The 22,918-nt window shown below is 39.9% G+C and overlaps 2 protein-coding genes across 2 annotated transcripts; one reads left to right on the top strand and one right to left on the bottom strand.

Moving 5' to 3' along the window:
* Positions 1 to 1,151: 1,151 nt before the first annotated feature.
* Positions 1,152 to 4,877, top strand: hvcn1 (hydrogen voltage-gated channel 1). Its single transcript, XM_087846088.1, has 5 exons — positions 1,152 to 1,373; positions 2,164 to 2,268; positions 2,349 to 2,580; positions 2,993 to 3,105; positions 4,461 to 4,877. Exons 1-5 carry the CDS (start codon positions 1,200 to 1,202, stop codon positions 4,515 to 4,517), a joined length of 681 nt encoding a protein of 226 aa, XP_087702214.1. The 5' UTR covers positions 1,152 to 1,199; the 3' UTR covers positions 4,518 to 4,877.
* On the bottom strand, positions 4,839 to 17,079 carry LOC102786248 (tectonic-1-like). The gene is made up of 14 exons (XM_087846083.1): positions 16,762 to 17,079; positions 15,697 to 15,814; positions 14,706 to 14,839; positions 14,388 to 14,536; positions 14,062 to 14,164; positions 12,375 to 12,487; positions 12,122 to 12,142; positions 10,171 to 10,305; positions 8,934 to 9,059; positions 8,280 to 8,368; positions 6,747 to 6,884; positions 6,499 to 6,652; positions 5,232 to 5,363; positions 4,839 to 5,149 (listed from the first exon to the last, which is right to left on the bottom strand). The coding sequence occupies exons 1-14, from the start codon at positions 17,033 to 17,035 to the stop codon at positions 5,003 to 5,005; spliced, it is 1,833 nt and encodes a 610-aa protein (XP_087702209.1). The 5' UTR covers positions 17,036 to 17,079; the 3' UTR covers positions 4,839 to 5,002.
* Between the last annotated feature and the right edge of the window lie 5,839 nt (positions 17,080 to 22,918).

Below are 22,918 nucleotides of genomic sequence, written 5' to 3'. Positions count from 1 at the left end.
TATTAGGTAACAAAATAAAGCAAAACAAATTTAAAAAACGGGCGGGGGCGGGTAGGTGGACAGAAGCGGGCGGAGGTAGGTCTGAAGACGGAGGCGGAGTTTTGAGGTTCTTTAGGTTTTTGTTTTTTTTGACGCCGAGTAACTTTCTCTGAGAGGAGCGTTGAGAGAGTCAAAGGAGAAGGTGGACGGTGAAGGTAAGCTGCTGTCACCGTTTAGTCGTGTAAACCAAATAACAGCTTCCGCTGTGCAGAGTCCGGCCTGCGCTGTGCTCAGTATAAAATGCTTACATGGCAAAAGTAAAAGGGATGGACGCGTCTATCACGAGTTTCAGCCTCCTGCCAACGTCTGAGACGCATAAACAGAAAAATCCAGCAGACCTGAAGAGACAAAGCTGCGCTCAGTGCTGCAGAATCTCGGAAATTTTACGCTCACTTTCTGACTTCTTGTACTTTTAAGTGCTACACCAGGATAGTTAAAAACGCCTGTAAAATGACCATTTGCGTCAGAGTAAGGCTCGAAAATAACGTGTTCTGCTGCACATCTTCCATCACATCACAGATGAACGCATATGAAAAGTGTGTTAGTAGTAGCTGAAATTAAAACTTACCTTTGCGGAAATGTTTGTAGTAAATTTAAGATGTAAGATGGATTATTAGCTCTGCAGTTAATGAAACATGTCTGGGGTTTGGTGCTTCTGTCACTTGATTATAGTTTAAGAACAGAGCACCCATAGCTGCTTCGTAATCTGTACATCAGCCTGTGGAGCTCTGGGCTCAACAGCCCTTCAGTCTTGATATCATGACATTTTGATAGGATGGATTTTCATGATAACCAAACCAGTCTTATGACTTTTCCTTCCAGATCTATTGAGTAAGCAACTCCTCAGCTTCCTTTGTATGCTATACTAAAAGGTTGGTTTGTCAGTAGCATGTTGCAAATACTAAAAAAGGAGAAGTAAACTGGGATTGACTAACATGGAGAAATCTGCAGAGAAGGTATACAGCGTTTTGAACATATGCCATCTTTGGTCTTAAGTGGAACCTGCAACATTGCTCAACTTTATGAACTACAGCTTGCAAAACGTCAGTTTATGGCTCCACACTTCATGGCTTTAAAGTGAAATGCACACTCGTGTTCTTCTCTCCAAGGTGCGCTGAAGTGGGACGTGGTCCTCTCTCTTCATCCCTCAACCTGCCATCATGTCTCGGTACCTGAAGCATTTCACTGCTGTGGGGGACCAGCACGTGGTCCAGAGCGACGAGGAAGAACTGCACGTTTCCAGCGAGGAGTTGAGTCCAGCTACGGCACAGCTTCCAGTTACGTTAACATTTAGGGATTCATTCAAGAGGCTGTACAGCTCAGAACGTTTCCAGGTATGTCGCTGCAGTCTTTTCAGAAAATGTACCAAAGAAACTGTTGTCTGAGCCTTGTCTGCCAAAGCTACGAAGCTATTACAATGACAGAAGAATATAAGGGTGGGCAAACGATTCCAGGAAAAGTCCATAAAAATAAAAAAATGTATGCAGTGTAAATTTGGTTGAGCTTCTGTTCGAGATCATCATCTCAGCTTTTAAAGCGGCTGCTATTGTTTTGGAGATTTAGAGTAACAGAATTTCAGGAGTCTGACCACGCCTCCATACACGCTCCTTATGGTTCTCATCTATATAGGTTCCCCCAGCCCTACAAACTGCTCATTCTCGTTTACGTGCCTTTATCGAAGTTTTGTTCTGAGCAGTGGGGTGGCTTTAGCTCAGGAGGTAGAGCAGGTCATCTTCTAATCAGAAGCTTGGTGGTTTGATCCCTGGCTGAATAGTCCACAGTTTCCAACCCGCAAGTGTTTCAGAGGATTCCTCATCGTTTTTTGAATATTGACTGGATTATGCCATAGAACAGTGAAACACAGGTATTGAATGGGCTATGCAGAAATAGCGTCATTGTAACTGTAGCAGTTTATAACTCAGCTATTGTTCCATATTTTTCCTCAATAAAATGCAGCAAAAGACAAGAAAGTTTAAAGCAAGAGGACTTTATTTTCTTCACAATCTCAGATGTTAGATTTAGTTCAACTACAACTGGTTTTGAGCTCAACTACCTTCCATCAGTTTTTTCTTTTACTTTGAAAACTATAATAGAAGCTGACATCATAACCGTCTCTGCTTGCAGGTGTTGGTTGTGTGTTTGGTGATCCTGGACGCCATCTTTGTCTTGGCTGAGTTGCTCATAGATCTGGCTGTCATCAAGCTCGAGCATGGCCACATTGCTCCAGAGGCAAGCAACTTTTCTTCACAGTCTAAGAAACATCCCGTGGGTATCACTGAGCTTTTACTACACCGTCATGTGTTTTTCAGGTTTTTCACTACCTGAGCTTGGCTATTCTCACCTTCTTCATGTTGGAGCTGGCTGGGAAGATGTTTGCATACCGCTTGGAATTCTTCCTGCACAAATTTGAGGTGTTTGATGGTTTTGTGGTGATGGTGTCTTTCATCTTGGACATCGTCTTCATCTTCCACGAGGACGCCTTTGATGGGATAGGTCTTCTGATCCTGCTCCGACTCTGGAGGGTAGCCAGGATAATCAACGGTCAGTGCAACTCTGTAGTGTTCACAGGAAATGGATGAAATGATAAACCAACGGTCATGGCTCTGATTATTTAATCAGCTCATCAATTTGTAATTGTTCAGACTTATCCAAATAATACTGTTGCAACAACATCACATGTCTCTGGGTTCCTCTTGCCTCCTCTCTTTTATGATCGTCTTCATTTATGTCTTCCTTGGTTACATTCATGTTCAAATTGCTAACAGAATACATTTTTATCTTGCTGCAAAGCAGATTGGGAATATAAAATACATTAGATTTTTTTCACATTGTTGTATTTGCAGGTTTTGTTTTTTGTTTTTATATGAGATCAAAATGACTGATGTTAAGTTCCAAATGTCATGATTAGCAGGGCAAAGTTTAAAAATGTTGACCATTTTTTATTTTGTTGTAGGGATCCTAGTGTCAGTGAAGACCCGTGCAGACCAGAAGATTCACAAGCTGAAGGAGAGCTATGACCACCTGGTTCAAAGAGTCACTGAGCTACAGGAGCGCAGTGATAAACTGGTGATGTCAAATATTCATGAAGATTACTGCTGATAATGGCAGGCTTGGACTACTTATGTCTTGTGAGATGCTTAGTGTGTCAGGAATCTTTCACCCCTGCACAGAGATTACAGATTACTGCCTGGTTACCGAAAAGTCAGATTATTTTCTGGGACCTCGTTATCTAGAGAACGAGGTCCCAGTGACACACCTCCTGACCATAAAAATACTGGTGTCATTCCTCAGCCTCCTGGTAGATGCACCTATGGTATAAATTCAAAAATCCTCAGATTTTCAGAAAAACTGACCTCTGACCTTGATTGGTTAATGTCACTGGGCTACAAGCTTGTCTGAGAGTTTTAGTGGATGCCCTCGTGCTACTTAGCCTCGTTCTTGTGTTCACAAAATCTGACCTTGGCCTTGAGGACGAGGTCACTCAGGTTCTTAGTAGAGATGTCGCCTCATTCACTGCTTCAGGATTCAACTTCGAGAGTTTTCCAGACGTGTGGCAAAGTCAGAAAAGCTTCATACTTTAGATTCACTCCTGGTGTGAGGACAGAGAGGTGACTCGTTTAGTAACATTATTAGGGAGCTAAAGTGAACCAACATGAGCCAAACTCATAACGAAAGCAAACTCTGTAAAGTTGACCTTTTCTTTTTTAAAGCTTTGTTTAATTTTAGTCACTCTTTCATTCTGTTTAATGTTAATGAGCTCACAGTTACAGTAGGATAACATTATCCTTAGTTAGCTTGCCTCTTAAAACAAATTAAAACACCAAGTTCCCAAATGGACAGTCCCAGTGGGGGAACTCTTTAGGCCTGGAATTCCACAAAAACTGTGCAGTAATGATGGCAGATCGTTCACAACACGCTCAGTCCTGCTCTGGATTTCAGGAGGCAGAACTGCAAAACTGTCATTTTGCTGACTGACTGATGAATACAGTTACTGATAAGATCTCTATGCACATTAGGTCAGTATCAGAATCCTCATTGTAGCAGTAAAACAGCTAAGACGATACAGACGCTCAATAAAATTAAAATTAAGTAAAAAATATATAAATTATATACACAGTATATATTCAAATGCATCTATAAACAAAACCAGTGCTGTTGTCTGTTATTTCCTTTCTTGTTGAGGGAGTGGTGACTGTTATTCTGTGCCACGGCGAATATCAGATATATTTATTATAACTTAATTATTTTACTTTTTGTCTGTTTTGTAAATTTCACAGCAGTAATACAGAAAGGTGTGTGTTATTTAGCAATTTAGGCTTCACTCCTTGTTGTATGATCCACTTTGAAAGTCTTCATATTGTTACTCAGAAGGCTTAAGTATGTGACACGAGTAACGAGATGATTCTTGTCTGTGTTTGCAGGCACAAGAGAACGACAACCTGAAAGCCCTCCTCAAGAAGCACGGCATAGACGTCTAACTCGACAAGCTCGCTGCTGCAGAGCTACGTGTACCCACATGCTACAGAACATTTAATGGTTTAGTACTAACTGCACTGAGATTTAATGTCATCATTCCTGTCCTTGTGGTGATGGAGACAAAGTAAGGGACTGCACTTGCATCATGAATTTCCAGTATATACATGTTAGTGATTTTCATGCCATAAAGCCTAAAACACCTGTAAATAAGTGAAACGCAGAATAACTTGTACATAAAACTACATCTTAATGTGATTGTGGAGTTCTGTTTGATCTGTTAGAACAAATTTAAACCATTGATTTCAAGAACTGAGAAATGAATGTGAAACCATGTATTAAATTTTATTATAAAAAAGGGAAAACTCAGATGTACATTATTCACACAATACACAGTTGCAGACTGATGGTCCAGTAACAGTACTAGTGATGACCACACACTGTACCAGTGTTTATGGGGAAGCTTAAATAAGTGAAAGCTGCAGTTGGGTCAAACAAAAGGGAAGAAGAAGTCAAAGGGCAGTTTGGCATTGATGGTAGGTGTGGCCCTGTAACCAGGAAGAGCAGCAGCAGATACTGGGATGAAGGCCACTGAGCTTCTGATTGGAAGGACACTGCTGCCTCTGGACAACAGGGTCTGTGTGAGACACAGTACAAATGATTCTCTCTGCTTGCAGTTTCTTTCTGCTATAAATGCTCCGACAGAAACGATGTCTTACCAAACTGCTGGTGTTGCTCTGAATTACTTCTTTGATGCTCACAATCTGTGCTTGAGGATTCAGGAAGGACCCGTAATTGGTCCATTTAATTTCTAAGTGCAGTGACAATGGGATGCTGCAACTTGGAGCTTCCTACAAGTCAAAAACATGATGCTTGACAGTGAATTCACTTCTGTTTAAGACCTCAGACCTCAATTTAGATTAGGGCTGGGCGATATGGCCTAAAATTCACATCGCAATATAATTTGAAGCATGTGCGGTAACGATATATATCACGATATATTCTTTTCTTCTGTATAACGTATTTTCCACACTATAAGGCGCACTTAAAATCCTTTAATTTTCTCAAAAATCGAGAGTGTGCCTTATGTATGAATTCTGGTTGTGCTTACTGACCTCGAACCGATTTTGGCTGCAGAAATCTGTTAAAAATGTTTTAGTACAACTTTGATAAGCCGCACTGCTTGATGGATTGTTAGAGCATTACGGCTGCCGTAGGGAGGAGCTTCGCGGAGTAATCTGGGTCCAAAACTCCGTCCATTTCAGGTCCCAAAGTCAAACGAACACTGAGAGTTAAAAACGGTCTAAATTATTTAATCTTTAATAAAATCATCAGCGTTGCTGCTTTATCGGGTGTAACAATTAAGTTTTACATCCAGACATCCATGAAAACAGAATTTATTAAATTTAACGGAGTTAGAAGTTAACAGGAAGTTAGCTCGCTAGTTTACACCTAAACATGACATACCATGTTCAGAGAGATTTTTGAAACTAATTCAAACGTACAGCTCTGCTACCACTTCCAACATAAATGAAGACAGAAAACTAAACAGCAGTGACGTTTGTAGGGTTACTGAAGTTGGACTACCTGGTATATAATGCTGTGCTACGTGATTAGCACAGTGAAGCTGGAGGATGAGCGCCAACTTTTTTTCCACTCGATAAAGCGCAGTTTTTGGCTTTCCTCGTATTTCAAAAGTGCTTCATCTCTTTGGTATGAATTTGCAGATGATAATGATTTTAGCCGCTGCGATTCTTTCGACCAAAACAAGCGCAGCTTGATGACATCGTCAACATGCGCTATCGCGATAGAGTCAAAATCTCTATCGTTGGCCAAATTTATATCGTTTCTATCGTATATCGTTTATATCGCCCACCCCTAATTTAGATCATCATGAAGTGATCTAAGATTACTCCCTGACTCGTCACTCAGTGCAATGACAGTGATCATCATAAGATACTGTGCCCCTTGGTTGACCTCACTCACTGTGGGATTGAAGTTGGTCGTGATTGGCACCCAGTCCAGGAGATTGTCCAGGCGGGAGTTTCCAAAGGAAGCCACATAATAAGGATAGTTAAATCCTCTCAAAACTCCTAGAAGCTCTTGCGAGACAATAGTGCAATTTACACCATCTTCCAACCTGCAGGATCGAACAAAGTTGCCATCAGAAATTTTAAAGAAAAAACAGCGTTTGTTACATTAAGTGTGATAAATAAAATGTGAGGATGATGTGCCTTAACAGGCAGCCAGACACAGAGTCTTGACCAAAGAGGACAGGTGAGCGCTGATGTGGACCCTGCAGACAGTCCTGGTCCTCAGTGCTGAGGAGCAGAGACAGAGTGTCTCTGAGGTCAACGCTTCTGACGATCCCAGTGGAGAGGAACGTTACGGACAAATCCGAGTTCTTAGAGAACATCAAAACATCACACGTCTTTCATCAGTTTAATTTATAGAGCTTCAGTTTACAACAACAATTGTCTCTGTGTGTTTCACACAGCTAAGGAGCCAACAATAGTGCACGATCAGATGATGCCCTACGGGCAGCACTCGGTGATAGCGGGAAGGAAGAACCTTTGTAGGAGCCATAATTGAATGTATTGAATTTTGACGATCACTGGGTTTTCATTTGTTTGGTTGCTATGGTGATGTGTAATGGGAGTCATGTGGGTGCTAGCGGTGACATTAAGAGGGCGTTGTCAGTCTGTCATTCACTGGTTTTGATTTCGACAGAGAGGAGGGCTGGGTAGCCGTAGCTTTTGTTGACCGCTGCACAACATGTTTTGCTTTGTTACATTAGAGCAGTGGTTCTTAACCTTTTTGGAGGTACCGAACCCCACCAGTTTCATATGCGCATTCACTGAACCCCTCTTTAGTGAAAAATAAAATAAGATTTTTTTCAAATTCAAGACATACATATGTTTTTTACTGGTGCACAAAATGAGCCGTGCATGTCACGGCGGAGGCTCAGCCGAACCCCTGAGACCAACTCACCGAACCCCTAGGGTTCGATCGAACCCAGGTTAAGAACCACTGCATTAGAGTCTGTGATGTTGTAAGAGTCCAAATCGTGAGAGGATCACATTATTTTGTAAACTCTCAAATCACTTTAAAAAAAAAAAAAAAGCAAACAATTCCACCTCTCGCATTATTGCGTAAAGTTGACAGCGCGTCAGGCATATAGGCAGGCTCCATCCCCGGCCTCTAGCGACTGTGGAAGTCGCTACAACCCCCTTTTAACAGAAAGTTCCAACAAAATCCTTCTCTGCCACAGATAGTTAGGGGTTGATAGTAAAGAGCATGGAGAGACCATGGACGCTGAACACATTTTTAAAAAGAAAGACACAGGAGAGATAAAACAAAAGTTATGACATGCAGTAGTGGCACATAAACGCCTGGGAAATGAAAAAGGATAATGGAGAACTGTCCTGGGAACGTTTTCAACTAGCACGTGCCTATATTTCGTATCTCTCTTTATCTTAAAAGTAGAGAAAGTGTCTGTCTCCTGAACCCAAACTGAGCTAAAAGCTCTTCCTTTAGAAACTCTGAACCACAAGCCAGTCTGAAATCTGGCAGCAAATTTTCATACTTAAAATCTTCCCATTAATATTTCAAAAAATTGATTTTTACTTATAGTTTTAATCTTTTATTATAAAACTTTTTTTAACAAAAAAATTGTTATCTTATTTATTTGTTTTTACGCTAACAGAAATGGGCCTGCAGTAGTACAACAATGAGGGGAATCTGTCATTTATCCAGATAAAGGATATTCAGCTGTTCTTGTTCCAGACACGAGCGGCAGGCCGACCACATAACCTGGATTTCCGCTGTAGTGGACATTCACGTCTTCCCCATCTGCCTGTTCAGGAGGCACAAAACACAGAGCGTTACTCAGATTTAGTGAATGGTCAAGGAGTAACATGTTTTCCTAAATTACTAAACACTTCTTGCATGTAATGTAGGGCAATTAAAACTAACGAATCTGTGAAACCAACAAATCCCCTCATTCAGCACCTGATTTGATCTCTACCAGTGAATAGCTGCAGAAGTACACAACACAGAGACAGAAGACAAGCTGGCAATCATAGTTTTGAAGTCAAACCTTTTTGGTTCCAAAGTAACACAACTACAAGCTGTGTTGAACCTATTTACTGTCACATACAGTGGTCAAAGTTTCAGATAATTAGGACATGTACAGGTAAACTCAAACATCCCACTTTTATCCTTAACATCATCACCTCATGTACACAATTCTGGAAAAGCAGCCTCACCCACACGCTACTCAAATAAGGACATTTTAACCAGCTTTTGTGAGGGGCTAACACATTTGTGACTGATTGTTCCAAAATAAAAATACGACTTTATGATTTCCCCACGCAGAGAAAAAAACATTACACATAGATAGGTTTGTTTGAACATACTACCTGGATGTACGTGACCTGAAACTCCTGTTCCAAACGCAGCACGGCTTCAGTTACAAATCCAAGCACCACAGACACCGTTGCATTTTCTATCTTACCCTGTGGGTTGTACTTTATCACATAGACAACCTGAGGAGACATAATCTTCTAATTACACACTTTCAATTAACTTATTTTTGCATATAACTATTAAATAGGGAGAAGTGTTGGGGTGGTTAACAAATAAAGACGTAGTATTGCTTAGATTGCTTCATTTAGATGTAAGGGAATGGCACCAGACATGGAAATACAATTAGATGCACGCGTCACTGGAAAAGCGTGAGATGTTTCCCTTTTGGAAAGCTGATTGTGTTTTTGGGGACAGCTATGAGACAGCACCATTGTCCCAGAGACGTCTATGCAGGATTCTTAGAGTGCCATCACTTTCCCTTAAATAACATCTGTGGATAAACTGAGGATACTGATTTATATGACAGTGGCAATTAGACTTGTTCTTGTTTTTGTTTTTTTTAAATATGATTTTGTGTCATATATTAGCTAACATTGGCACTGACAATTCAAGGTGGATGAATTGCCTCAATGTACTTTCACGTCCCACCTCCAAATATAACTGACAACACAGGCATGTCTGGGTGTGTCCAGACTTTTGCATCTCTCTGAAATGCCTGCGTGCCTGTGTGTTCGTGTGGAGTAAATGGCCTGTATTTGTATAGCGCTTCACTAGTCCCTAAGGACCCCAAAGCGCTTTACACAACCAGTCATCCACCCATTCACACACCCATCCACACAATGCTGATGGCAGCTACATTGTAGCCACAGCCACCCTGGGGCGCACTGAGAGAGGCGAGGCTACACGGACTCGTGATAATCATCATCCAGAAAAGAGAAAACAGGAAGAGGATATTTCTGACTATTGCACACAATTTTAAACCAGAGTGTAACGTGGTCACACCTGTAGACTTTACTTTTCAGAAAAAAAATCTTCTGTGTTTGTGGAGAGCACAGCAAAGACGTCAACACAGACAGGTGTGATATTTTCTACAGGAGTGGATGACTCAGTGGAACAACAGGTCTAATTAAAAAATAAACTAAATGTCATAAATTAACAACATTACAGGATGTATCACTGTATAATATATTTATGCTATATTTATTATACTATGTTATGTAACTCAATCAACATTGTATGCTAATGAATGTCAAATATGTATGTATATAAACTCCAGTGTGTGTGACTCACCTTCAGCACCACATTTCCACAGAGGGTGGGGTTGATGAGAACAGGACTGATGTTTTCTCCACCTGTGATCTTCAGCTCAGTCTGAGTGTGATCTGCAGACTGCAGGATGACTGAAGACACCACCACAGGAACAACCTCCAGCAACAGCAGGGACTCATCTCAGTTTGTTCACACTTTTTATAACTGTGTTTATGAGCTTCTGACACATTAAAACTACTGCACTACGATACAGAATGCACCAGCGGCTGTCTAACATCATAACATTTGTAAACAGCACACCATGCTGCGAATACTGCTCAGTAAATAGTAAAATCTAAACACAACTGTGTTCTGAATGTTAATGTGAAAATAAGTGATTGCTAGTTGCTCTTTAGGAACTGAGCAGAAAGTTGTGCCACTGTTCCTGTTACTGCGTTGCAGCACTTAACCTCAAGTTTGTTTGTGCGTGTTGTGCAACTTACAGCATGTAGCAACATCAAAGGATACACAACCAGGAGAAGCTGTCAGCTGTCTGTGTCTTACTAAATGTCCTGGTCTACCTAAAGGTGTTTGGCAAGATTCTGAACATAGATTTGATCACCTGGTTATTTTATGCATTACATACCAACATGAGATTATCTGAGCCAGGTTTTATATTAATATGACTGAGTTGGTGCATTAAAGGATGTTAGTGGGCATCAAAACCAAATTTAGCGGTGTACAGTCATGGTTAAAATAAATAAATTATACCGTATTGATTATGTATTTAACAAAAATGAAGACATTTTGCTCGTCCAGAGGATTAAGCTGATTGTTAACACGATGATAAGAAGAAAAAAAAATCATTCTGGGACGTGTTATGAAGGCAAAACAATCGAAAATTGAAATATTTGTCACAGGAGGAAACATTCAAGATACTTTCCAATTTTCCCAGAACTGGATGCCCCAACAAATTCACCGCAAGGTCAGAACCTGCAATGCTCACAGAAATTCAAGAGCTGCAGTGCTATGAAAAAAATTGTTATATTTATTATTTGTCATGTTTCAGATCATGAAATGAAATGTATTATTTTTCGGTTTTTGCTAAATTCATCTTATATTGTATTTACCTCATTTTAAACTTGGTAAAGTTTTTTATAAAGTCAATCTGTAGTCTTAGAAGTTGCATAGGGTATATTTTATACCATGACTGTAGCTTTGATGGAAACAGCTGGAAATGAGGTGCAATGGTAGCATCAAAAATAATCTTTCTACAGCTAAAAACAACTTTGTTTGCTTAATCAACTAATCTTGCAAATACATATTTACACAAACACATATGTTTAAAACTCAGAGCCACTGACACAAGCAATTAAAAGATACGTGAATGTGTCATTAATCTGTGTTCTGTCAGCTCAAACAACCACTGTGAAATCTACTTGCTTGCCATGTCATAACCCATATGGAAAAGAAATAGTAAAGACTTACATGATTTACTCATGAAAGTGGCCACTTTCTCATTACTTTCATATATTTTTTTAGTAAGTATCCAAAACATACAAGTTTCATTATATAATTCTTCAAAGGATCTTATATCTGTTTTCACTCTTGTATGCTTTTCATACAAGTTTCACACAAGACAGATACAAAGTTTATAAGATTTATATATATATATCTTTTCCATATGGGAATTCTGTGTGTATCTCTTTTTTTTGTTGCTTCAATTTAATAAAAATATATCTAAGAAAGAAAAAAAAACTTAGTGCCTATTACAAATGCACAAAGCTAGTGTATACAGGTTCTGTTTTGTCAGATTAACTGTTTATAACATCTACACTGTTTTAATGAACACATTTAAGAGTCTGTGACCTCATCTTGTTAACTTGGATTTCTTTTCAACTTATCAGTTAACTGATAAATGAGTTAGTATGTTTAACTCTGATAAACATACTAACTGTTTCAGAGTTAAATAGAGAAAGGTCAGGATACTTACAGCTGCGTCTGTGCTCATATCCTGTCAAGCACAAAACATTTCACTTTAAACCTTTTAATTAATGATCTATATTCAAACTATATATAGTTAAGGAACACAAAACAGGTGTGCATGCTGTTCATTAGTTGCAATTCAAATTCAATGACATTATAATTCCTGGGCTTATAGTGAACTTCACTTCAACAACACACTGTATTAAAGAGTGGATTTTTAAGAGCCAACCAGTGTGTAGCTCAGTAAATGTGAGACTCACACTAAACAGCTGGGTGTCAGTGTAGCTGTCCATGCTGAGGGCTGGCAGACGGCCGCAGTCCTGATCCAGGACCACGCGACGGGAGCACCGACTGCTTTGATCCTTCAGGAAAGCTGCAAACAAACCAGGAAAGCTAAAACAACATCGTTCATACTGATGAAAAAGCCTCTCATCCTTTTCATAAAGCTTTACAGGATGTAAACAAAGAAACTGCTGTTCAATAAGAAAGTGACAGTAAATATGCAAACTCTGGGCATAAGTAAAGACTGACACAGAAAGAGAATGGCTACATAGTGTAGTGGTTAACACATTCATTTTTCAGCCAGAGACACAAATCCCGTTTGAGGTTGCATCTCTGCCAAATGAAAACCATGCATGATCTGTCCAGTTAAGGAGCAGAGAGTTGCTGTTAACAAAATTACAGGTGCACTTAAAGACAACAATGAGACAAAACAGGTGTGGGTTTTTTATGTGGAGGCCTCTGGCAGTTTTTCCCTTCTCATGTTTTGTGACTGTTCTTTCACTAGTCCTGCATTGGACTACAGTCATTCTCACTACTCATAACACCAGGCTGGACCTTGCAGAGGTTGCCCAAGTAGTCCAGCTCAATATGAGCCATTACCAGAAGGTTTTTTGTGTCTCCGGCGGCCTGGAGACCCAACGTCCTCTAGTGGATCTGCACCCACTGCCTTGTATCCTGACTGGGAGTTGCCATAGAATACCAGAATTGGCAGGTCTACCACTGGTGCCCAGTGCTTTACACACAGTAGAACAGGTTTATGCTGGGCACATGTGATAGATATGAAAGAAGCTTTGGAGAACACTATACTGCCTGTAACATCGTTCAGCACGACTGGTTTGGTGGTGGGTCAGTGATGGTCTGCATAGGCACGTCAATGGATTGATGCACAGACCTCTACAGGCGAGGCAAGGGCGTCCTGATTGTAGAGAAAGATTTAATCCAGGATGAAATCTTTGGACCCACTGTCACACCCAATGCTGATGCAGTAAGTCCTGTTTTTTACTTCATGTTTCAGTCCATCCCATACGGCCAGGTTTTACCTCAGACTGTGCAGGAGCTCAGTGAGGCCCAGGTTAATATCTGGAAGGAGATCCCCCAGGACACCAACCACTGTTTCATTACAAGCACGCCGTGACGTTGTCAGGCATGCATACAAACACATGCGGGCGATTCCAGCTTCTGAGAAATATTCTTAAATGCTGCAATGAAATTTTTGCCACATTACTTTTTCACTTTGATTTTGGGTTGTCTTTGAATTCTCTAGGTTGATAATTTTGCCTCATTTCATTCTTTACACTTGGTCAGTCAACATCACCACAGACATCCAGACAGATTTTGTTTTGGTCTCCCCAACATTTAAAAGGAGCAACTTTTTATTTTGAAGGCAAACAGCCTCCATTTCCAGTTTGCTTCAGTTTCACCACCACATGGGGAGTAGTTTGCAAATTGCAAATGTTTACGACATTAAAGGACTCTGGATAGGATTGAGTGACATCAAGTGGTGAGTTTACAGGCTGCAGGAAAAACTAATTCCCCCTCTCTTTTCAAGTGTCCGGGTAAATCTACAGCGGTCAGTGGAAACACCGCTACTCATAGTTAAAAGTGATGATGTCATAATAATGAATACATTTTAATTTCTATAATTTACAAGTACAAAGGCATTACCTGCAGGACTGTTATCCACACAATCAGCAGTGACACCGGGAGCTGGCAGCTGCAAGATCTCTCTCTGTTCAGCCGCCCCTGCCGTCACAATCACATCCCCGTACTGAAAAGCCGAAGCATCAGCAGAGAATGAACAGACAGGAAAATGTTCAGACTCACCTATGAAGGAGTTCACTGAGTGTTCAAGTTCCTCACATGTTCTGGACTAAACATACCTTCATATGTTAAAGTACTCATGGACTATCTAAGAATAATAAAAATCACTGACTGATTGGATGTGGACAAACTTACTGATGCTACATGAGCTATAAGCAGTTACTCCTCACCTGGTATCCACCTGAGGTCTGGAGCTTTACAGAGGACGCCTGGTTAACTTTCTCTAAACTGAACATATAGCTGGTGAATTGTTTAAAGAGCGACACAAAGTTGCTGTCAGTTGGCAGAGCGGGAGAGGGATATGACAGTCCATCAACTCCTGCAGGTAAAAAGAAACTAGCTGAGATGAGCTTAAGGAAGCTGTTATACATAATATTGTAAATAACACACTGTTAAATTTGCCTTTTTTAACTTTACCAAACTTGTGTGCAAATGGTTTCTTGAAGCGTTTACTCTAACACTCCATAAAAGTCCATTTGCTGACTTACGGTTTTGTGACTCAATGCAGAAGATGTCGTAGTTGGTCTCCTTCTGAACAGATGATTGCAGCTCTGAATAACCGTCTGCTGCTCTCCTTAAAGAGTAGAACGCTACATCGTGGCTGCACATCTGCTTGCTGCCACTGCAAAGTGATTAAAGACAAAGAAGGAGCTTATTGCTATGGACACGCAGACAAATGCAGAATTATTTGCTCTACTGGGAAACATTTTTATGGATTCTCTTTTAGCAAGAGAAGACAGAGTGTTGCCATTTGTTTACTGTTGCTTTGATCAGGTCAGTGCAGTGTGCATGAACATTTCCACAGTCAGCTGTCCATCAGTAGGACAACAAGCATACAAACCACTGAATGTTTTCACTCAGTAATAACATTTCTTAAAAGTCTTAAACTGTTAGGTTGATGGTCAGTTTGGGGGATTAATGGTTCTTCTATGAGTCACATTTATGAGTTTTTCTGTAGCTGAAGTTAACCCTCACTAACAAACAGTTGTTTTAATTGAGTGGTTTTTTTTAGTCCTATTAAAGGAAGTGCATTAGGCTATGGAAAGAAAGCAGGGCTAAAATTTGATGTGTTTGGACTATTTAATATTTGGGCGCATGTGTGCATGTAAACTGTTTTTTACAATTTGGCCAAAGCAGCCAACATTTCTCTCAGTGAACTCAGGTGGAGTGATGTTTTTCTAGCGTGGACGACAACAACACACACGATCAAAGCCACCACAAAGCCAATAAGAGTCCGTTATTAAACCACTTGTTTAACAAGCTGAAACTTAAAGAAATGCTTACTTTGCTCCTGTTTGCACCAACCACTGTTTTTTAATATAAAATACAGCAATACCACACATTGGCACATAAAACAATTCTAACAAAATCTATTAATTATACAACACAGAGCCAAGAGGAGAAAAATCTATTTTTGTGAACTGACACTGTCGCCCATTAGTAGAAACAGAGACGATTTTCAGCTGGACTTCTACATACCTCACAGTGGGATATGAGCAACTGGTGAACAGAGGCACATCCCCACTACACACTCTGTCACAACAGCAGTTGATGTCACATACATCCATCTGCTCATCGCAGGGACATAACCTGTCAGCTGACACACAAACACACACAGGTCATAGTTCATATTTTCTAGATGACAAACAGTCTTAATGCATTCAATACATTACAAATGGTACAAATGTGAAACGGCAGTTGTGTGTACAACTAGGTTTAATGTTCAAGCCATTAATACACACAAGAGGCAACATATTAGGAAAACCTTTAAGCATAATGTAGTTCATTTTGTCCACACCCTATTTGATCAAATTCATGCTAAACACATAAATAAAAATAAATAAAACTGATATCACAGGAGAGGATCGGGAATGAGCTTGCACTGGAGCTCTTACTCTGACTGATTGTGAACAACTGGTCAATGGGACTTAATTCTGACAAGTTCAATAATTATTTAGAAAATATGTACTAAATGCAGAGAGGTTAAAGGATCACTGTAAAGGAGAGTAAACATTTTGGGAAGAGGTAACGTGTCAGAATATTATTTCAAAATAAATGTAACTACTTTAGAGTTCAGAATGGGTCTTATTAAAAATAAAGAAACACAAAAATCTCAGAATGTGTACGTTATGTAGAAGTAATGTCAGAGCGGTCGTATTATTCATACACAGGTCTATGTGTCAGCGCATGCGCATGCTCTCCTTAAACGAAGAGTCTGTATATACCTGCATTAATGAGCATCCCAAGTTTTTATCTATCCGAATGAAAAACATAAAATACCACAAGGTCAGATCAAACGCTACGTTAAAATATCTTCATTTAACATTTTCCTTACTACCTCCGAGAGAACAGATATCCTAGCCACAGTTGTATAATGGGTACAATGGCTAATGGGTTTAATTTGAATGTGTTCACATCTCTGAAAGTAGCTGGCAAACTGAATTACCTAAAAGCTATTTTGGTGGACAAAGAAAAACAGTGAACATGTGCTAAAAACGGGGGGACTGGGGTAGAAACTGGGGTTAAATCACAGCGACAGGTTACCACTGGTGAGAGGAGTGGGTAGGTGCCCGGAGACTGGCAGGGGCACGGCAGGTAGGTTCGGCGTCTCGGTGCTGTAGCTCGGAGCTGTGGTCGTGCTCTCAGACACTGGAGGCTGTGTACGCGGATAACTCTCAGTAACATTATCAATAAGATTGAAGGCATCAAAACCCGTCGTATTAAAGTCGCTCTCTGTTGTGTTTACAGTAACGACAGTAAGCAAGAGAAATAAATAGAAGAACTCTGGATCGCACTTGACTACAGTTGTGACCGCCATAGTTATTTAATCGTTGCTATGGTTCTTCTTCTTCTGTTGCTGCTGCTTCTTCTTCTATGGCCCCTAATGGCGGGTGGCAAACCAATTGTAAGTAATTTACCGCCACCTAGTGGTACCGCTTCTTTTTGGTAATGCTGCGTGTACGGGTTTCCGCCCGCATTACCGCCACCTTTCATCGGTGTACAGATCTGCCAAATGTTTGGTTGAATTGATGGTGGAATTATCAACGTTTGACACACACAACACAGCACTCAGAATCTACCCTGCAGCTTCACAAGTACTCTGTTTAATCTGGTCACTTCACTTTATTGTTATTGATATTGATATTTAAAAGTGCAATACTGTAATTTTCTGCTGCTCATTCCTGTGCAATATCCCATCTGCCCTCCCGTCATATTTCTTTTCAAGATTTTCTTATTTAATCACTAGTGTACATATATTTATATTTATAGATACATATATATTTAGTCATCTTTTCTCTTTTACCATGTCTCTCTAATATTTTGCTCCTTACTATTTTTCTATTATTTTATTTTATTATATTTTATTATATTTTCTCCTACTGTATCATGCTGCTGAGTGACTCCTGCTCGTCAAACACATTTCATTGCAATGTTGACCCTGTGCTAACTTGCATATGACAAATAAAACTGAAAACTGGTGAGAGGATAAACTGAAATCACTGTGCAAACACACATTTATAATTATTTATTTTATTTATAATTAACAACTGTTATGACTGCTACAACGTTAACCCATTTTTGTGAAGCTAAGTCAGTTCCAATGGTCAGTTCCCTTGTCAACATCCAACTGACACCAGTGTTTTCAAATAAATGTAGTTAATGGGTATTAACTAGGAAGTTGTGATTCACCACATCTATCTGACAGCAACAGTTCACTAACTGAATTAGGTCATCCTGGGACTAAAACCAGGATGCTGGTCTGAGTGGCATCATTGTCCAGACAGGACTCCAGTTCTTCTGCCAAAGGCCAAAACACCTTGCTGCTTCCCAAGGTTTGACTTGTAACTCCAGGCACCGTGGCTAACAGGCCTGGCCATGAGCAATCCATGTTTGTCCAGGACTGCTTATTTTTGGTATTTGGGTGTATTTAACCTGGTCCTCATATCTGAAGGCTGCTCCCCTGCCCCCCAATGTGCCACTTGGGAACCTGGTAGATGGGTGTGGTTTCTCCACCCTAAAATCGAAACTATAAAGTGTTTTCAGTTTCAAGTCGGATCCCCTGATCTCCTCTGATATGATGGTCCTATAACATTGCTCTAGACTCTGTGAGAGATGTATAATCAGAGTAATGAAGTAATCAATCATCAGACCGTCACAATGACCAACTTAAACCAAGCTGACAGGGTTTGAAATTTGTTGCAGTGCAGATTAAAGGAAAGGTTGCTGAAACTGTGGGTAAGGGTGTTGAAAATGCCCTAAATCAAACTTGTAGCAGGTCTAAAGGAAACTTTTTAATAGGAAAAAGAAGAAATAAAAATAACTTATTAGTCTGTTGTAATGACATCACCATTAAACCATTGAAGAGTTCAAATTATATTTTAGTGGTAGATTAAAAAATGTTTCAAAATTCAGTGACTGAAGTCCATTTCTTCAGCATCTTCTTCACCAAAACTTCTCCATCAAACCAGGAAATAAAGTTTGCTTGGTCAGATTACGAGCTTAAATCACCTTTTCATCCACAAGATGGCGACACAGAACGACAAAACACAAGTTTCCTGCACAGCAAGGACAGAAAGAAACAGAACGAAGGAATATGAGAGAAATAATATTATTATTAATTATTAATATGTTATGAATATTGTCATTATTAATAGAATGATAACACAATATTACTGACTCCTCACCTAAACAGAAGAATTAGTATAGTTGAATTCAGCAGGTGGGGGAAGCTCGGTTGTGCTGACTCAGCACAAAAGAAAAAAAAAATGACAACAAACAAAAATTTCTATTGAGAGCTGAAGTCGATTTTCTTTGCACACAGGCCAGCTGTGAGCAAGCCTGTGCTTACGCTCCTCTGACGTTTACTGGTCTTTGTGGATTTGCACAGCTGAATTCAACAAGATGTCAGCAGATGTTTTATGGGATATCTTGGCTTTCCCACACTGGCACTAAAGTGCTCATATTGTATTTATACTAGCCAGTACCCAGCTGCCATAATGGTGGACTCTAAGAATCTCATCATCATCAGCTTGAATCCAAAGTTTAAATGAAGCTGTGTCACTCTAACCGAACTCTGACCATGAACACCAAGCCAACAGTGTTTTACTATAAATTTAAAGGAAAGCTAACCTATTGATCCCACACTCACCTGACCTGTATTTTCATGCAATCTTCAATACAGTTTGTTTTGAAGGATGTTTCACAACATGAAAAAAAACACAGCTTTCTATACAATGTCAGATTTAAAAATCAGGACGTTACGTGTAAGCGTTAAATTTCCAGTTTATCAAATACCACTGAGCATTCTTCCTCTCCTGTCCTGTTTTACTTCTTCCCAGGAAATACAGCAGCTGTACCTTTTACTAGCTTCAGTATTTTTGTTTGTTCAGCTGTTTGTTCAGCTGTTTGTTCAGCTGTTTGTTCAGCTGAGGGTTAACATATACAGATATTTTCAAACTTCATGTTTGAGGAGTTCTGAGTGCTGTAGAGATAAACAAATCTTCAAAGCAAAAAATGTTCATCAAAAATCTTTTAAGATTTTAAGTTACTCGATTAATTGCTTCAGTCCTTTACTGTAATAAGCAGTGCTATATAAATTATCTCCATCTGCTCAGACTGAGTGTCTTTGTGAAGACTCATGGTAACCTAAACAACAACAACAACAACATAGGTATGTGTCAATACAACTTTTATTTTTCTATTTATTTTACTCTGTGTCAAATAGGAAGCAAGCGGCCATTATCACAGCAGGCATTTTGACTTTTGGCTCAGCTCCTTCTTTAAGTATTCCACAATAACACCCCAGCATCCACATCTAGGCTGGTAGCATTTTTGTTAGGGGGGGGAGGAAGCAAAGACAAGCAACATCGTTTCTTTTCTTTTTTTTAATGTTTATTTATAAGATTTTAAGTTCAAAGTTACATAACGTCACACCAGACAAAGGACATAAGATTCAAAAACAATAACATTTAAGCACAGAAAAAAAAGAAGAAGAAACAGAAACCAAACACAACAAAAAAAAAAAAAACCAAACAGGAAAACAGGAAAGAAAAGGAAAAAATAAATAAAAATAAATAAATAAAAATAAATAAATAAATAAATAAAAATACACCAGTTAGCCAGTACAAATCAAAAGTTCAGAAGAAACACCATTGTCCAAAGAAGATGATCTTCTGTGTGAGTTTAGACAGGGCAACAGAGAGTTCACCAAGACCAGAAGATGTGGGAAACATGTCCAGGAAGGACTCGGGGTCCGGCAGAAGTGCAGTTTCACACAAACACAAAGTGCAGTCAAATGGGTTAAAGTTTATCTTGAATTCCCGTTAATATGATTGAGAAAAGGGCCCCAGATTTCAGCCAAATGATAACGAACCTCTTCAATATACAAACAAGCAATCATCTCACGTAGCCAAACCCTGAACAATGGAGGAGATGGTGATTTCCAGGCTCTGAGAATAAGTCTTTTAGCTACAATCATGCCAAACATTAAGGCTTTCTGAAGAAGACGTCTGAGTGCCAATGAGGTCAGGGAGCAGCCTAGCACTGCAAGTACACCATCTGGCTCTAATTTTAAGTCATAAATCCGGTTACATATATTAAATATCTCTGCCCAGAAACTCCTGAGTGTGGGGCAAGACCAGAAAAGGTGACCAAGGGTTCCATCCATGGCTTTGCATCTGTCACACGAAGACGAAATAGACGGAAAAATGCTGCATAGCTTTGTTTTAGAAAAATGCAAACGATGAAGGACCTTGAACTGTGTAAGTTGTAGTCTGGCATTAACAGAAAGCAGCATCGTTTCTAACTTCTTATTGGTTAGGCGTCCTCCAGTCCACCTCCAAAGATTCCCCCTGCACACCATCTTGATATCATTTTGTGATTAAAAACTCACAAAGACTACAGCTGTAACACCATTTCTAATGAGCACACGATCACTTTCAGATGTATAATATTTGATGTGTCAACAGCTTTGAGTTGGTTTTGGATGAGGAATCTTTGATGCCATTAATAATTAGAAGTAGTGGTGTGGGTAATGTTTCAGGAAAATGGAGCGTAGGAGAACGATTCTGGCTCACAATGCCAGGAGTGGAAGAATTGCAGAGTTGCTTCTCCTGGGCTGCTTCTGCAATAGAAAGTGAGCAAATTAGAGGCGTGTGAAACCATGTGTTTTAAAGATATTAGTGTGTAATAGTGATCTTGTTAAGCTTGTAATTATGCCAGTTACACAATTAAATTTCCCAGGATAGCTGGAGAGAGCAAAGGATGGTGTAAAGTTACCCCAAAGTTGGACAACATCGGCTGAAGGGGTACAGCAAATGTTTGTGTACCTGAATGTTCACTTATCTGGTGGGATATCGTGTCAGTTGTTGAAAAACTATGTAAGAGCCAGAAGTGCAGCCAGACGCTGCTCATTTTACATTTTTGCCTGTTTCTTCAGTTTTTCCGACAGTAAATGGTTGTTTTTTTGGAGTGGGGCTCAGCCCAGTAGTCCCAGTGAAAGCAACGTTTAATGCTTCAGCATAACCAGACATTTCCTGATGACTATGTGGGAACAGTTTGGGGATGACCCCTTCCTGTTCCAACACGGCTGCGCACCAGTGGACAAAGCAAGGTCCATGAAGACATGAGCGAGGTTGGTGTGGAAGAACTTGACTGGCCCGAGTCCTGACCTCAACCCAACAGAACACCTTTGGGAGACGGCGAGCCAGGCATCCTTGTCCAGCCTGGCAAATCCACTTCTGGAAGAATGGTCAAAAATCCCCATAAACACATTTCTAAACCTTGTGGAAAGCTGTTATACACTACCATGTTCTTCTTAAATACCAAACATTGTCATGTCGCTGTTGAATGTTTTGGTAGCCATGCTGGTTCAGTGTGCCTTCAATTTTATAAATAAATAAATCCTCAACAGTGTCACCAGCAAAGCACCCCCACAGCTCCTCCTCCATGCTTCAAAGGTAGAACTAAAGATCTCAAATTTGGACTCAAGACCAGACCAAAGCACAGATTTCCACTGGTTTAATGTCCACTCCTTGTGATTCTTGGCCCAAACAAATCTCCTCTGCTCGTTGCTTTTCATTAGTCGTGGTTTCTGAGCTATTTGACCATAAAGGCCTGACTTACACAGTCTCCTCTGAACAGTTGATGTAGAGATGTGTCTGCTGCTGAAACTCTGTGTGGCATCTATCTGAGCTCTAATCTGAGCTGCTGTTAACTTGTGATTTCTGAGGCTGGTGACTAGGATGAATTTATCCTCAGCACCAGAGGTGACTCACTGTCTTCCTTTCCTGGGATGCTTCTCATGTGAGCCAGTTTCATCGTGACCACATGAGGCTCACTGAGAGAAGGCCGAGGGTTTGCAGCGCTGTCAGCAAAGCAAATCTAAAATATAATAAAATATAAAATAAAATATAATCTTTGCTACATATTTCCATAAATCTTGCTTCATATATTTGTATGTGCTTCAATGTAGAAAGTAGGAAATAAAGAAAAACCATGACTGGTAGTTTCCCTGCAGAGGGTGGCCCATCATCAAATTAAACCCTGTGCATTAAAAACAGGATGCCACTTAAAATGATATATTTTTGGCAATATAGTGTGTATTGTTACACTTAGTTGTGTAACTGTTAAATTAGTTTAAAGTTTCAATATCAACATGTGGGTAGAATGAAGAAATTCAGAGAAGCTGCTATGTGATCAC

Source organism: Neolamprologus brichardi, chromosome 2 (genome assembly GCF_056152115.1).
Source record: "Neolamprologus brichardi isolate AB-2024 chromosome 2, ASM5615211v1, whole genome shotgun sequence".
Lineage (NCBI taxonomy): Eukaryota > Metazoa > Chordata > Actinopteri > Cichliformes > Cichlidae > Neolamprologus > Neolamprologus brichardi.
Note: the sequence above shows the minus strand (reverse complement) of the source record. Positions and strands in the feature narration are given on the sequence as shown.

Bases quoted from the DNA above. Each gene is read 5' to 3' on its own strand.
- hvcn1 (XM_087846088.1), top strand. From the start codon at position 1,200: ATGTCTCGGTACCTGAAGCATTTCACTGCTGTGGGGGACCAGCACGTG. The intron at 2,269-2,348 runs GCAAGCAACTTT...TGTGTTTTTCAG, and splicing joins ATGGCCACATTGCTCCAGAG to GTTTTTCACTACCTGAGCTT. The intron at 3,106-4,460 runs GTGATGTCAAAT...CTGTGTTTGCAG, and splicing joins AGGAGCGCAGTGATAAACTG to GCACAAGAGAACGACAACCT.
- LOC102786248 (XM_087846083.1), bottom strand. From the start codon at position 17,035: ATGGCGGTCACAACTGTAGTCAAGTGCGATCCAGAGTTCTTCTATTTA. The intron at 15,815-16,761 runs GTAACCTGTCGC...TTTGTGTGTCAG, and splicing joins ACCCACTCCTCTCACCAGTG to CTGACAGGTTATGTCCCTGC. The intron at 12,143-12,374 runs GTGAGTCTCACA...TGTGCTTGACAG, and splicing joins CTGACACCCAGCTGTTTAGT to GATATGAGCACAGACGCAGC.